The sequence below is a fragment of the Lonchura striata genome, chromosome 16, assembly GCF_046129695.1.
Source record: "Lonchura striata isolate bLonStr1 chromosome 16, bLonStr1.mat, whole genome shotgun sequence".
In the NCBI taxonomy this organism is placed as follows: Eukaryota; Metazoa; Chordata; class Aves; order Passeriformes; family Estrildidae; genus Lonchura; species Lonchura striata.
The window spans coordinates 3,914,880-3,931,970 of record NC_134618.1 but is presented as its reverse complement, the minus strand read 5'-3'; the positions used below and the strand labels follow the sequence as shown (position 1 = coordinate 3,931,970).

At 42.2% G+C, this 17,091-nt stretch overlaps 1 protein-coding gene across 6 annotated transcripts in view; it reads right to left on the bottom strand.

Annotated features, from left to right (window-relative positions):
- CREBBP (CREB binding lysine acetyltransferase) overlaps positions 1 to 17,091 on the bottom strand; it is a 95,055-nt gene that overhangs the window by 40,330 nt on the left and 37,634 nt on the right. For all 6 annotated transcript variants that reach the window (XM_021540803.3, XM_021540804.3, XM_021540802.3 and 3 more), the window contains 3 exons: positions 7,741 to 7,990; positions 6,996 to 7,109; positions 96 to 338 (listed from right to left, as the gene is read on the bottom strand). In XM_021540803.3, the coding sequence (XP_021396478.2) occupies positions 96 to 338; positions 6,996 to 7,109; positions 7,741 to 7,990 (607 nt within the window). The remainder of the gene's footprint in view (positions 1 to 95; positions 339 to 6,995; positions 7,110 to 7,740; positions 7,991 to 17,091) is intronic.

The following is a 17,091-nucleotide window of genomic DNA, read 5'->3' as shown; positions in this document are numbered from 1 at the left end:
GTCACTACTCTGACCAAACAAAATGCCAGACTACCAAAAAAATTCAACATCAGTTATTTTAACTTTATTTTTTTCTTGGTCTTTTCTCCACCTACCCAGTGCATTAATGGTCCTCATTTGCTGGTGAGCCTGAGGCTGTGCTGGCTGCTGGCCTTGGACCTGGGGCTGCAGCTGTGTTTGGGGCTGGTTGCCATATGGCAGCCCCAGGGCAGCGTAGGCTCGTTGCATGGAGCTGGGGTCAATTGGGTTGGGATTGCTCAGTGATGGAGTGTTCTGCTGGCCCGTGCCAACAGAACCGATGGAATTCTGGATTCCACCAGCTGGAGACCCTAAAAGGGCTACAGAGAAGAGAAAGGATAAGAGAAAATTAAAACTCGATGAGGATAAGGAGTAAAACCAGTCATGCCAAGAGTCACCAGAACATGCACATGTTCTATGATACAGATCTTTTTCTGCTAGAGGACAGAACAACACCCAAGATGCCAAGTGGGAAAACTCAGCCTTTGATTCTACAGGACAGAACCCACCCTGGCTATTAATCCATGCAGTCTAAAGAGAAGTGCTGTAAATTTCAGGCAGATAAGCCCATAATCACTTGTAATAGATATATAGTACAGGCTCCTATATACGGCTAAATAGGATTTTCATGCTTGGGGACAGTAAACTAAGGGGGAAAAACATTTAATTCCTCTACTTCCCTCTTTCCCATCAATCCCATTTTAGGTCAAAATATTTGGCTCCAGAACAGAGATCCTGAGTTCAGCAGAAACACTGTGTCCTTGGACACAAAGGTAATACTGAAGATCTGTTGGTAGAAATTTTCATTGCGAGCAGTCACCACATGAATCCTCTGAGGGCCAAATCACCGTAAACCCCAAGTTACTCGGAGATATAAAAACACCTGATGAGTCTCAGATTGTACTGGCTAAATCTAAAATAAGTTGGAGAGTAAGGGGTTGAACTCTGGTAAATAATTTAGATGATGTTTAGGTATTCATTAACCTATATGGCTACCACAACCAACCAACCTCTCCCACCATACAGATGTATGGAAGAGCCATTTTCCTTGTAGATAGGAAATTGAAACAACATGGAAAAGTAGCATTTACTTGATGCAGAAGAGAGCAAAATTTTGCTTTCTGGTTCTCATTTTAGCTGCCATTCTAATACCATGTTCCCTAGTGAATGACCCATGGAGTACAACCCTCAGCACAGAGACACTGCATTTTGATAATCAGAACTCTGGTAGGAGTAACACTTCACATTTTCTCTCTCAAGTAATTAAATATGTAATGTGCATTATAAATGTGTGAACTAAACTTAGCAACAGTAATGGCTCTTAATATAGGCAACAATAACTGTTTTATTGAAATATTAGTAGGGGCACGTGGTTAGATAAAAAAGTCATGAAAACAAGCCTTCTGAGACATTAACAGCATTATCCAGGATTTCTTAAATCCTTACCCACTATGGAAACTGAATCACTGAAAGAGATACACAGGCTTCCAGCTTCCACCCAAGAGAAAACAACACACATTGCAGAGTCCAGACTTTTCCCTCTCCAGATGAGAAATCGATTTGATCTCATTTGCCAAAGAACTACAAATAAATATACTCAGATATCTCCCCCTCCTGAATAGGCAGCCCTACAAAAAACATCCTTTTTTCCCCCCAAAGGACAATATACAGTATTTTAAATGCTGGGATTATCACAGAAATTAAGGCTTATGTATATTTACACTCTGTGGACACACTTACAATAACTTTTGAACTCACTGATCACTTCCAAGAGAATTTAAAAACAAAGACAGAAGCTGATTAAGATCCTATCAGCTTAATTAAAAAAAAAAAAAAAAAGGACATATTAAAGAGCAGCTATATGAATTCCTCACTGGACTTGCATGTAGTACTCTGGAATCACACAATCTAGGAGAAAGATTCCTTTACACTACTGCAGGCCAATAGGAAGGTTAACTAGCACGAAAGTTGTGGCATTCACAACTGGAATTCAAAAGGCTTCAGAGGCTGCTGTGACAGTTGATTCAGGAGCTAATAAGAATTCCAGCTTGTTAGAGGATGATATTCCACCAGAAAAAGTAGGACAACCCCCAGCCAGTGCTGGAAGTGTGGAGATGGCAGAACACCCACAGGTGATGCCAATGTTTGGGAAGCAGGGAAAGGTTCTGGCCACCCCTTTGAGGAGAGCCCAGCCTTCCACCACCCCTCACGTTCTCCTGGGGAAAAGCTTGGCTTAAAGCTCACTTGGACAAGTTCAGCACCTCCAGCCCACAGCTCTGGGCTGAGATTTGGCAGCAGCATCAGTCACTACAAAGCACAAGTTCAGCCCTTGTGTTAGAACACTTTTAGATTATTTGGCCTCAGCTTTTCTACCAATTCACAACTCAACAGGATCCTGTTCTGAGTACTTCCCAACATCAGGAATCTGTTTTTGAAGAAGTTTTTTTTGGTCTGTTTGTTCACTGGTTTTATATGAAGGCATGATATTATCTGTCAAACAAGAAGATGGAGGCAGAGAGTATTCAATTTCCACTCTGGACAGACCCAAGTGCAAATGCTGCTCCTTCTGTTGCAGATACTGCAGGAAATAAAGTCAACTAAAATAAATACAGCCCTGGAACAAACACATTAGGGCACTGCTACATGAAGCCATGTCTACTGCAATTTATTTTTCTTAACTGATGCTTCAGATGTTGAGGAGCCCATGACAGAAGTTACAAGTGTGAAGTGAGCTCTGTAATTCACATTCCAAATGTAAAGATAACTGGCTCTGTGTGTCCCAGTGTCACTTGTGTTTATGTACCTGAGGAGGGAAGGTTCAAACAAGCACAAGTTAAGCAATCCCAGAACTTCCTGGGCAGCCCCAGTGACATCCCAATGCCCCAGAAGGCATCAAAACCATCAAACAGCAGCTCACCTGCAGGACTCCTGTCTCAAGTAGTGCTGTTTAATGACACTGCACTCATGTCTTCTAGAAGGGAACCCCTCCAGCTAATTGAAGTTTATTTTAAGCACAGATCCCTAATGCTATTTTAAATACAAATGCCCAGCACTTCTCTAACCTGACCACTCCAGTGACCATGTAAAACCATTTTTGAGAATTTTTAATTCCGAAACTCTGAATATTAGATTAATAAGATAGAAAGAAGGTAATACTAACAATTCAGATGCAGAAAGAAAGCAGCATTTGAGACAGAGTTGTCTGTTAGAACAGCTGGCAATTGTTCAACCAAAATCCGTCAGCAGTTCTGTCTCATCACCTCAGACAACAAGCTATGAGCTGATTCAAATTTAGCCATGCTGGTTTAAATGCTTGATTTTGCTTCTGAATTCTTTAATTGAGACTTGTTCTGTCCTGTTCCTCACTCTGCTCGTCTTGCAGTGGTTGAAGCAAAATTAGTTCTGGTGCCCTTGACTCACCTCAGCACAAGCCTGTCCTGCCCTCAGAATTAGGCAGGTACATGAAGGTAAATGCACAAAATAATTTAATTAAAGGCTGTATCTTGAATCAAATCATGGAGTAAAGATTTTATGAGGAATTTAAAGCAGGAGAGTCAGTTTTAAACTTCCCTGCCAATGCCATTTTAATTTTTATTTAAGTTGAGCACTAGATCATAAGCCTTCAGTACAGCATTGGATCAGTCAATCAGGGGAACTCCTTAAGCCATGGACTATCATCCACCATGTGGCTCCATGGGATAACTGATGGGTCACCATTTTATGATTTTCAGCAATTGAAAAAACAAGAGACATGCTTTTTTGTAGATCTTACAGTCACAGTCAGTCAGTCTTGAACAAGCTGGATTTCATTTTGATTTCACAGAAAAAGGACTCCACTGAAGAAGCTGCTGCCTCCTCCTCCTGGACACATTTCCCTGTGCAGGAATGCACTCACTCCTTCCTCCTCTGCAAAGGACTGGTTCCCAAAAGCTCCACATCCAGGTTCTCTTCCATGTTCAGCCTGTACTCAATAACCTGCTACATCAGCCAGCTAGATCATGGTCTCTGCTTCCCTTTCCCTTATCAGGTTCCTGCTCTTTCATCCCTGAGTTCACATACACCAGGATTTCTGGTATTTTCTCTAAAATCTCACTTTTGGGTGAAGATTAGTTATCTTGAGTTTTATCTTTCTTAATCCAGCTTTCTCCTTGCTACATTTTATTTAAAATTTTCCGACAAGGTAAGTTCCAGGGGAGACCAGCTCCAAGTTCACAACTCCACTTTCCAGTCTCACTCATCTGAGTGTAGATCCCAGGGATTTTCCAGGGTCCCCTGACCCTGGAGTGATGCACACCAAGTGCTGCACATGGGGATGGCCCAAGACATTAGAAATGGGAGCAGACCCAGGAGCTGTGGCACAACACATCTGCCTAAGCCAGGAATGGAAGAATTAAGGAGCTCAAATACCAACGACTGTTTGCAAAAGTTTGTAACTCATACCGTGTTCGGCCCAGCAGGGAGCAAGAAGAATTTCCTAACAAAAGCAAGGCTTCAGCTTCAAAATATTTCAACCAAATTTCAAGCCATTACTTCAAGACACAGGATTCACTTGCTTATTCAAAAGAAAAGCTTAATGTTTTACCATGTGCAAAATAGTATTTGTTTTCCAGTTTCCCCTGTCCCCTCAGAGGTACATGGGACACACAATAAGAACCATGTGGAACAAAAACAATTTTTAATTTGTCCCAAAATGTCCTATTAACAAGTCAGGTCACTATCAATCATTTTAGTAAAATATAGTTCAAGAGTGTTTTAAAATTAATAAAAAAGGCAATACAAAGGAAACCTGGCACAATGTTCTTTGCAAAAAATCCCAACACTAAAAGACCTGTACAGAAAGTGCTTCATGGCAATAACCTAAACCCCAGGACTTTCCATGACTTGCAGATCCCCAAGGAGCAGGAAGGGAAAGCTACAAAAGCATAGGAATGACTGTGCATGGAAGTGAGGCACCACCTTGCAATGGCTCAGTAGTGCTCAGCTGCAGAATGTTCTACAAGGTGGGCACCCTTTGAAGCAGCTCCTTGAAAGCCCAGCATGGCCACAGCAGGGCTGAAATAACAACAGGAAAACAGGGGTGGGCACAGGAAGGAGGGTTCTGGACTCTCTGTAAGGAAGGCAGCCTGGCAATAGGAGGAGGAACACTACACTTCTCATTCCTTTTTCCCTTTCTGAATGTTCTCTGTATTCTGCCAAATGAAAACTCCCTCCTCCTCCTAGTTTAGTAGAAGCTACTATGATTTATTCTTAAGAAAGACAACATTTTCTTCAGTCTAAAACAAATCCAACTCTGGTTAGTATCCACCTGATCAGGCACCACATTTTAAAATGCACATACCAATGTAAATCATTTCACAAACCTTCCTGAATGCCCAAAAAGGGGTACCTTCTATAATACAACTAAACAAGTACTTTTACTGTTCTCTTTCACCTCCCAATAAACCATGAGGTGTTATGTGTATGACTCAGAGGCATAATCCAGGACAAAGAACCCTGCACCACTGGATTATTGATTAACTGAATAGGAGATTTCATATTTATCTCCCTCCATATGCAACAAGAGAGACAAATTCTACACGTATCCACTATAATTCTGTTGCAGTCAGAAAATATCGTATTTGATCCCATAGCAAAATTATTTTTAAGGATTGTTTATGCTCCAGTTTTTGTTCTCTTATGATCAGCTGTATGAGCAATCAAACAAATAGTGCACAAACTACTTTTCACCAGCAGCTTGTATTGATAAACACAATTCTGTTCTGGTAGATGTTGTTAGCACTTTGATAACAACTGTGTAATAAGGATGTTAAGCACAAATGGACCATGTCATATTAAAAAGCAAACCTTTCAACATATTTTTCAAGGGTCAAACAGGTAATCACTTGCAACAAATTACTACTTTCAAAGCATAAGATTTATCTTGTTTACCAAGAAGTTTGGTAAAATGGAAACAAAATCATGACCTCCAAGTAGCTCTATGGCTGTAATTTTTTCAGTTTTGGAGGAGGAAAACCCCTACTTAAAACCATAAAGAGACCATGCTCAATGGATAATTTTGGTAGTTTTAGAAGCTACTCTCCCCACTAACCTAGGAGCAATTCTCCATCCTCTAAGGTTTACTGGTGCTCCCCACTGCAGTCTCAGCTTAGCTGGAAATCAGCAGAATGTTTCCAATCCAATTCCAATGTTTCCAATCCAATTCCAATGTACAAGTTTTGCAAGTCCTGCAGCTATTTTCCACTTCTTAGCCCTTATTTAAATATACTTAGGCATAACATTACTTAAGACTTCTAGAACTTTACATCGATGCTGTAAAATGTTCCACCCTGGCATATTTTCAAAGGACTTGATGAGAAGCAAACCTACCAATATAAGTTCAGTTTTTTTTTTTTTTTTCAGAGCAAGAAGGAAGAAGAAATAAACTACAAATGGACTGGCCCCAAGGATCAGTAACAGCTCAACTATTATAAAAACCAGGCATGATTTGCAGAACTACAGCTAATCTATACCAGTGTTAAATGCACTTAATGATTAAGACACCCAGACCTTTTCACATGAGAGAATTATTTTTTCAAACATTTTTGATTATTTTAAATCATTAGCATTTTGATTTGTTTCTAGCAGCAAGAAACACAATCAAGTAGCTTATCTGCTTGCCAAGCCCCTACCTACATCCAAAACTGCTTCATAACTGGAATCCATTAACCTGCCTCACAATGGAACACCAGTTAGAAGTTGCTACACCCTTTAGAAAAGATGTGTGCTTGAGCTCAGACTTTCCCAATTATTGTGTATTTAAGTAATAAATTGCATTCAATGATCAGAAATGGAAATTCACTGGTATACTGAGCCTTGTACAAGATTGTTAACAGCTACTAAGTTTGCTGGGACACTGTCAAGAGCTTATTCCTCCATTGCACAGGTGATCAACTTTGGTTTAAGAGTTTTAATGGTGACAAAGTAAGACAAATACTCACGTTGTTGGTTTCTTTTGTCACTGGCATTTTTCAGAGGAAGGCACACGGGACAGTCGTGCCGAGTACAATTCTTCCAGTGGGAGATGATTTGTCTCGAAGATGCACAATGAGCAACTGCAGCAAGGGAAAGCAAGAGTTAAGAGTCGCTCCTTGGTTAATTGGTTTTGAATTATTTCACTTTTTAGAGCAATTCTATTCTTCAACTGGTTTTGAACTATTTCATTTTTTAGAGTAACTCTATTCCTTCTTCTTTGTAAGGAATACTAAAACTGCAAACAAGTACATTTTTTTGTGATCCACCAGCAAATGAAGGAAACTAGTCCTAAAATTTAAGACAAAGACATGGTGGACATTACACCCTCCTTATACAACAGAGATGAAAAGGATGGTTGCAAGGCTACACTGCTACCATCCTACTTCCAAAAGGCAAATATTGCAATACTGTACATGTAATTAAACACAACTGAAATGTCTTGTGGTCCAAGTGCAAATGGAAGAAACTAGTACTGAAATTTAAGACAGAGACATGGTGGATATCACACTTAATACAACAGAGGAGATGAAGATGATGTTTGCAAGGCTATACTGGTACCACCCTACTTGAGGAGAACAAACGTTGCATTCTGTTCTCTAAACTGGGAAGAGCTGGGAGCAGCTCAACCACAGAGCCAGCGCTGACACTCCTCTGTGCCAGGCAGAAGAAGCAAGCAGAGAGCTGGGGACAGGGAGAGTAGGGAGGGCTCACCTTGGCAGGCCTTGCCAGCCTGGCAGTGCGTCATGTGGTTGAGGACGTTCTTCATGGTGCGGCAGTGCGGGAGGGCGCAGGCGCGCACCTCGCCGTTGGCCTGCTCGCGCCGCTGACACTTGTGAGCGTGGAGCAGCAAGACCAGCTGCTGCTGGATCAGCTTGCGCTTCTCGGGGTCTGCCGTGGGCCCGGTGGCCATGGCCTGCGTCGGGACGATTCCCACTTGCTGGACTTGGGTTTGCATCTGGGACTGAATGGGGGAAAAAGGAGAGGTCAGCGTTGTGCCCGTGAGCCGAGGATTTGAGTATCACAGAAGTGTTCACTTAGCTACAAGGGTTATTGCACCACTCCCTGTAGCGTTCTCGGACATTTCTAATGCTGAAACAACATCAGTGTATTGAGAGCTTCCTCTGTTAAAACACTTACACAAACAAGAGTTTAAATATTCAAAATACTGTTTATTAGAAGACCATAATTCCAACAGCAATGAGCTCTTATCACACTCAGAGGTGGAACTCTTTAAGGTCCCTTCCAACCCACACCATTGTGTGAATTTAAGCTTGTTTAGACTATATTTTCATCCTAAAGGTCAGATTTTCATATCATATGTTTTATACACATCAATCCTAGTTCCTTGTCCCTAACAAAAAGAGAAGTCCAATGGGAGAAGACAGTCAAAATTCTATTACTGTCTCAATGTATTACTGTAAAAGGCAGGGTTGATTTTCCAAGCCTAAGTTAATCCTTTTTCTCTCCAAGTGACATTCCTTCCACAGAGAAAATTCCTAGGGCAAGCTGTATGTAGTCTTCACCAAGGAAGGGCCACCTAAATCTGGGTCGCATTATGGCTACTGAAGAGAACTAGAGTTACCATAGGGTGACACTGGGTTCTATCAGCTTTAAAATCCAATATTTTACTTCCAGCATCCATTCTTTATGGACACACTTTTGCACCAAGGCCTGAGCTCTGCCTGACAGATGCAAATCCAAAGAGATCTTCAGTTTAAGGCACAGCTCGTAACAGTGCAGAAGAGAAACAGCCTCTTTAACATGTCAATTAGCACAGACCAGGCAGCTTTTTTACCTTCCCAGACAAACATAGAAACTTGGCTTTCAAAATAAAACATATCTGTTTAATGCAATGACTCCTCTAGCAGGAACAGATATGGGACTGCAAAAGTGCTGCAATCCCTGTGATTAGCACCCTGAATTAATCTTATGGACAAACAAGCAACTGTCCCAAGAATCACTTTGAGTATGCACTGTGAAAACAGGTTACTACAGGAAAGCTCACCAAATTCCAAGCTACCTAAGGAAAACCAGCCCTGAAAAACACTTTTAAACAAAATATAGGAACATTAGGATTATGCTGGGGAGGTAATGGAGGAAATAGTTCAGTACTGCTTGCAGAACTACTAACCTACAGCGACTACAGCCTATGTACCACATTTAAAGAAAAGCAGTTTTAAGTGTCAGCATACAGCATGTGAGCCCATTCTGCTTCTGACCTTTGAGAAGGATTCCCCAGGAAATTCCACAGCCTACAAAATCCTAATTTTCTTAGATCAACAAAAAATTCCTTGCACAAGTTCTTCCTACTCCAGCAGCAAACTTTGTCCCTGCACATCAGGTTTTGGAGCTTGCTTTCTTCTGGGGAATGAAGCACACAAGACCTAGTAGAAAACACCATGTCTGGTATTTGATAGAAAAAGTGGAGACTCTGCCACTTGATAATGATTGTAAGCCTTAGACAAAGAGGAATTGCCGAATCTGTCTTGAACTTCCAAGAGAAAGAACAACAAAAGGAATAAAGAATGAAGGAAACCAGTGAACATCTGCTCCTACTGCATGCAGCTGAAATTCAGTCTTTCATTTCTCCTGTGAGCAAATCCATAGAGCAGAGAGGTTTTGCTGAAACAATTCTTGGGTCACAAATAGGAAACAATTAGTTCAGCTAATCTGCAGAAAAATACAGGGATCATGCCAAAGAAAATCTTGTTGGAAGCGATGCTTTCATCCCAGTCGAAGAATTGTTTCCCAAGCCAAGTCCTCCTTTTGTTACTACCCTTCCAGTTAACAGACACAACTGCAGCTGTATCAGCACAGATGCCCTGAGCCAGGAGGGATACTTGAAGACTGAGTAACAAAAAAAGCAGAACTCCAGAATATCAGTGGTTTGAGGAACAAGGCAGTCTCACTCCAGATCAGGGTGCTGCTGGTAGGCACAAAAACCCCTCAGAATATAAAGCTTCTTCAGGTTGCTTCACCTGACTCACAATGTTCTTGCTGAAGCAGGGTGTTCAGGCACTCCTGGACCCACAATTAAAATAAATAATTCAACAGTCAGATAAACAAGGCAAAAAAATATTTTTGTTTCCCTTGCCACTTGCTCTACCATCAACAGAACAAATGGATCAGGGGTTGGAAATCTGCTAAAACCTCTGACAGAGATGGGAATGTCAAGAGTTGGTTTTCTAGACCCTGAGTTATACATACTTCTACAGGGTAAGGCAGCTATTAATACCCTTTAAAATTATGGAAACTCATTCACAGAGGAAGATGGTTCTGCCCTGTCCCTGTCTTGAAGGGCAAAAGCTTCCTCCATGTCTGGGCAGCACAGATGCACAAGTTTCTTGTTCTTGTGGACTTGGATGGACTCAAAGTTCCCTGGTGGTTTTACTTTACTCAAGTGACCAGCAATTCTCGATGTTTTTATGTATTTATATTCAAAAACACTCAACATTGTCAGGATGGAACACTATGTACCTTCTCTTAGAAAAGTAGGCAGCAATTTCAGCAGCAGTGGCAATCTTACAGCAGGTAAACAATGCAATACAGAACTCTGCTTCAGCTCCACTCTACAGAGCATTATGGTTTTAAAATACTTTTCTTCTGTAATTTCTGTTTATTTCCATGTTTTTTCCATCTCCCTGATAGAAGAAGAATGTGACTTTCACTGTATGAGGACAAATCCTCTGTTTGAAAAATGCCTTTTAGTTCTGTAAAAGAGGTTTGTAATCAACAGCAGATCTTAGTGAGGTTATTAAGAATCTACTGCCACAAATCCCACACACGGGTACATTAAGGTGAAACACTCCCAAACTTCTTTAGTTTCCTTCCAGCCACAGGCTTAAAGTGTGATCCTGAAGGTCTCTTCCACAGAAGGCATAGCAGGCACAAAGTGGATATACACATGAACTGTAAATCTTTCAATCAGCAATACGTATATATCTATATATATAATATATATAATATTATTATTATTTTATGTATAGAGGATTATATATCCAATATTATATGTATGTAACTTTCAATTAGCAATATTTCTATCTGGATTAATTGTTCATAGTTGACCAACTCCAATAATGAGTATCCCAAGACTTTTCCAGTAGTCTTTCCTGCCCACAGGATTTGCAGGAATGCTCTAGGAAGTGCTGAACCAGCTCTGCAGAACCCAGGGAGCATCATTCTGTCCCAAAACTGAAGGAGAGCTCAAGCAGCAGCTATTGGGTGGCATCAAGGCCAAAGGCTTCCCCAGGGCAATCACTTGATGACCAGAGTTTCGCTGGGCAAGTGATACAGAACCAGTTCACAGTTCTTGGAATTCATGTGGAATTCATGTGGATGGTGGTTTCCCTGGTTCCACCAGTCACTCTCAACAGGCATGGAATGAGCAGCCTGGTCCTATCCAAACAGGAAGGATCCTTGTGACACCAGGAACACCAGGGTCTGCTTTGGCCCCAGAGGTTGGAGGCTCACACATGCACAAATAGGCAGAGACCAGCATTACATGCACAAGCATTTGCATTGGTGCCTCAAAACCCTGCAGTGCTGCATTTCCCCACCCAAGGAGCAGGAGAAATCACGATCTGAGTCTGAATGTTGAGCAGAAGGCTCCACAGGACAGGCAAAGAGACTTCCTGAACTGGACACAGCCTCAGAAGGCCATCCTGCTGTCTGGAGGGACATAAGTGATGTCAGCCTATAGCACCAACCTGAGCACTGGCAGTGCTCTAGGAAATGAGGAGAGGTGGGAAGATATTCAGCTCCTGAACACAAAACCAACAGAATCCCAGAACCATTTAGGTTGGAAGAGCCCTCTGACATCATCAAGGCCAACCTATGACCAATTCCTACCTTGTCACCAGTCCAGAGCACTGAGTGCCACCTCCAGGCTTTCCTTGAACACCTCCAGGGGTGGGGATCCAACACCTCCCTGGGCAGCAGATTCCAGTGCCTGACAAACCTCTCTGGGAAGAAATCCTTCCTGACATCCAACCTAAACCTCTCCTGGAGAAGCTTTAGGCTGTGGTGTTAACATGAAGAATGTGTTTAGAGCTCAGGATTTATCTCAAAGCTTTGGCACTGACATGGATAAAGGCAGAGTTTTCATGTCAAGGGTAAACAGGAATATTTTCAACTTTCAGCTTCCACCTCTGAGGGTGGCAGTGGCAAATGAACTCGCAAGCCCATGACAAGCTCAAAGGTGAGAAGGTCAGGCCACAGAAAGAACCTGAATAGTTGGTCAGTCACTTAACTTTTACTTGCAAATGGAATTTTGTTTTGAAACCAGCTAAAGTCTCAGTTCAATGCCACTGAGTCTGCTAGGCATCAAGGCTGGATAAGCATCTTTCTTAAGGATACACTTGTGGAGTTTTATCTCCTCATCTTTCTGATTTGCAGGACCAGCAAATGCCAAGAAATGTACACTGAAGAAGTGTTTCAAAGTAGAAAAAATGGACAAAATACAGGAAAGTGTAGACAGATTCCAGCTCTCACATATAGGAAATTGCCTGAGCAAAATATTGAGAGGTTATATACCCTACATAAACCTCAGTATTTTAGTGGGGGATAAAACAGACTGAGGAATGAGGAGCATTAAAAATCCCAGACAGCAAATCCTGAATAGAAAAAAGGGTAAAGTACAAATGAGAAATTCCTAAGGGAAGGAGAGCCATGCTGTTGGAGTGCTGGCTATGGAGCACCTCAGCTGCTGGAATAGGGTAGGACACAGCAATGGATACTCTCCACTGCTTATATTTGCATGTGGGGGAGGGGAGAGTGGAACACAGGCCAGAGCATCGGGAAAAGATTAATTCCTCTTTGTCATCTTTTGCCAGCCTGGCACTGTATTTACAGATGATGCAAAAGCTAAAATATCCCACCATTCAAAGCAATCCACATCCCCAGGATGAAGTCCTGCACTAAGGCAAGACAGAGATGCTCTGCTCCCAACAAAACAACGTCCTTTCCCTGGCACTGAACACTATCTGCAGGATTTGTTTCCAGGTTATTAAGATCTTCTCCTCTAGACCTAAGCAGAGCCTTTTCCCAGCTGTCCTCTGCTGTAAATCAGGTGGGATTTTCTTGAGGAAGGAGTGAACTTGCCTGTGAACAAGAAACTGAATTTCAGAGTGGAGGTCAGGGCAGGCACAGGGAAGGTGAGCACAACCGACAGCAAACCCAGCTGAGATGGGGAGAATTCTGCAGAGAGCAGCAAGCAGACACTCAGCATGCTGCCAGTGCAACAGCCACAGAGATAGAGGAGAGTGGCTGTGCTGCAAGAGAGGAAAAATCACAGGAAGGGTCAGGACATAGGCCTTCCTCCCTGGAAGGGCAAAAGAGTTAAGTGATTCTTCATAAAGCCTTTTCTTTCTGGTCTGTAGAATAAAATAGCGGTTGTCTATTTTAAGTAGCTACAGTTCTACTTGCTCTAATTAAACCTGGCCTCCCAGTTTAAAAGCTTTCTTCCTCTCCCTCAGAGGTCTGCAGCAAGACACACCTCAGATATCCTCACCCCCCAGTCACTTCTCTGTCTTCCAGTCACTTCTCTGTCTTCTGATCACAATCTGTTATTACAGAAATCCATAGGACATAAAAAGAAACAAAGAAGGGCAAAACAGAGAGCTCCTGATGCAGGGAGGTGGGGGGTGGGGGGAAGGGAAGCACAGGAGAAGATATGCTGATCCAATTCTAAGTCAAGAATTGAAGAAAAATTATTTCCTTCACTTCCAAAAAGCAATATTCTCTCAACTCCATCTGCTGGTCATAGGGATAACTGTGAAACCATGCTGGTGTCTGGAAGCCAAACTTCCCCCATTGTGTTCCTAAGCCATGCAGAAATACCAGATTGACTGGTATGCCCACGAAGGAACCATCCACCACCACCCTTGGAACGGGCAGCACTGCAGGGAGTGCAAAGCTTCAGCAGCCTTGATGGAAAAGCCTCACAGGGCTCCCCCCAGCAGCTCCTCCCAGAGCCTGCACACTCCAAAACCAGAGGCTGCTGGCTCCCAAACTGGCTGCTGGCTCCCAAACCGGCTGCACACCACGCTGAGAGCCCGAGAGCAGAGCGTGGCTCGCGTCCACAGCCCAGGGATCGTGCATGATCTCACCAGCACAGCACTGCCAGTCCTGCATCACAACCATTTCAGCAGCACTGAGGCTCAGTAATATGTCACCAAAACTTCCAACATCAGAAGCAATGTTTCTCTTTTGGAAACAAGCCTTTCACTCCAGTTTTCAAGCTGTCCATTCTGTAAAGGGAACTGATTCTGCAGTAGCCCCACAAAGCAAGAGCTAATATGCTGTTTGGATCACCATTAAAACAAAACAAACAAACAAAATCAATCCATCCTGCTGGCACTGAAAATTAATACCTTAATGCTGACCTCTTAATCATTTTAATAGCATAAGGTTTGTTCTTCTTTTCTAATTAAAGAGATTAATCCAGACATGCTTCTCAGGGTGTAGTGTAAGGTCATGCCTGGAACATGCTTGCAGTGAACACTTCAGAGAGCCACTTTACTGGGCAGGCAGGGGGGGTGGGAGAGTGCTGCTTTCAGGAGAGTGGTAGCCTGAATTTGGATCAAAAATCCAAATCTGCAGCCACAGCACATTTGTCCTGGCTGCCAGGGTTATGCCTGGCAGTGGGAGAAGTCCTGGTTACTGTTGGGGACAGGGGTATCACACAGTAATGATTAGAATAATGTGGGTTAAGAAACTGAATAATCTTTTACTTTTGCAGCACACATACAAGGTGTAAGGCTAAAGACTGAAAGGAGTATTTAAAAATATTTTGGTTTTCAGGACTTAGTGTTAGTAGTTAGTAGTAGTTAGTAGTTAGTAGTTAGTAGTAGTAGTTAGTAGTTAGTAGTCCTCGGACAATGGCTGCAGTTTTCTGCTTCCTCTTCTCTTGTTTAAATACCCCTTGTGGTAACCACAGTGCTCAGTGCCATGCTGCAATCTGATTTCCTGCCTCAGACAGGCCACACACCACCAGTGTTTTCATTCACGTGGTTTGTCTCTCACATGGAATAGTACTTTGGGGGCCCTTTAAGATAAGGATAGTATAGAGGGCTGGTTTAGCAAGATATGTGGTTACACTCATCCCACAAAGGACCCTGAACAGGGCTTTTTGGTTTTTTAAGTATGCAGTTGTCTTTCAAATTGCTGTAGTGGATGGAGTCTGAACTGACCCTCCACAGGTTCATTTTTGACTGATGTTAACATAACACAATAGCCTTTTCCACATCACTGCTGCCTCCCTCAGGGAACAGCTCAGGCCGTGTCTCCAGGCCAAGCACATTAAATAAACCATCATCTCCAGGGACTAAAACATCTCAAGACACAGAAATAGCAGCAGGATTGCAGCAAGAACACAGGGCAGGATTGCAGCTCTGCTCTGGGGACCTGCCTCTGTCACCAGCTACTTTTCACAAGAGCCATTTGGGTCACATTTTGGTTACCCAATGTGAGTGACAGATGTCACTTAGATGTGTATTTCTGTAACTCATGGAACTGCTCTGGATCTTATTTTACCCTTAGGTAATGCCTTAACATATCAAATAAGGTTTAGCAAGCCAGAGCCTACAAACCTCAAGTTCTGAGTCAGCAGATTCTGCCAGTTTTACTCTCCTCGTACCTCTGTGCTTAAAACTGGGGCAACACATCTTTATCTCAGAGAGGTGCTGTGAAAATCAACTAATCCAAAAAAAAACCTGCTCCAGTGCTGACTGCCACAGAAAAGAGCATCTGGAAGTGACCAAGTGAGATATATTACAACATTCAGCCAGCAATGCCCACAGCTACACACCGAGCTGCAAAGATAGAACTAAATGTTGACTGTGTGCTCTTTCCAGGGGCTCTATTCATATTGTTCACTGAATAAAGCAAAGTCCCTGTGGAAGGAATAACATATGGCCATGGATGTGCTATTACCAAATAATTACATTGCCTTGCCCACTGTTGCCAAATAAAGGTTAAATTCTAACAAGTGTGACATTTCTTTTTAAGTTCTTGGCTTTGCAGTAAAAATGTTTAGATATAAATTCAGTTTTTGAAGTTACACTCCTGTCAGGATCACCATGCCTCTAACCCCCACGTGAGCTGAGACCTTTGGGTTCCACAGTGCCAGTGTCTGTAGGCTGAAATGCCCATTACTCTCGGTGTTGGTGTGAGGGAAAAGAAGATATATTGGACATGTGAAGATTTTGACACCTGAGAAACAAAGACAGATGGTTCTGATTGTTCTCTCAGTTGGTATTTTTGACATTTTAAACCTGCAACTGATACTACTGGGAAAGTTTCCCTCACTTGCCTTTCTCTTGGACAAGAAAGAAAACAGTTTTTGATTTTATTTCTCTCCCATCACCTGATAAGTCTTGATGGCAAATGCATTTTTTATTCCACCTGAATATTGACCACTACATTCTATACTGGTGGGTATATTAAGACATAGACTTTCCCAAACCTGATTTTTAAATGAGCACAAAATTAGGCTTCAAGATCCCCCAGTCCCTGACATGAATACAACATTCTGGGGAGACCTGCAGGTTTTCTGCTGCATCAGGACAATAATTCACTTGCATTACACCTGGATCCAAACACTTAAAACAATTAGAGTAGCCATGCAGCAAATTGTCTATTACAAATATTCTGTATGAGTGCAAGTGGTGTTCTGCACATGGTATTAATCCAGGCACAAGCTCCTTTCCTAATCATAAACAGTAAATGACAGATGATATTAAAGATTTCACAGCATAACTAGAGGAAAATTAGGAAGTGATTCTCTAAAATCAGGAGAAAAGAGGAAGTTTATTGCATCCTCTTGCCTCTCATACAGAGCTTATTAGTGACAGGCAGGTAGCAAACAGTGATGGAAGATCAGGCATTGGTTGTGCCAAAAAATAGCTTTTTTTTAAATTTAAATTAAAAAATAAGCAATTTGCAGGTCTTACAAGTTTCTATAGTAACTGCTATCATGTATAAGAATCTAAAATGCAACAAGCTGGGGTTTCCATAGAAACAACACAAGCAGTTTGATTAATACGCAACATCCTGAGACCAATG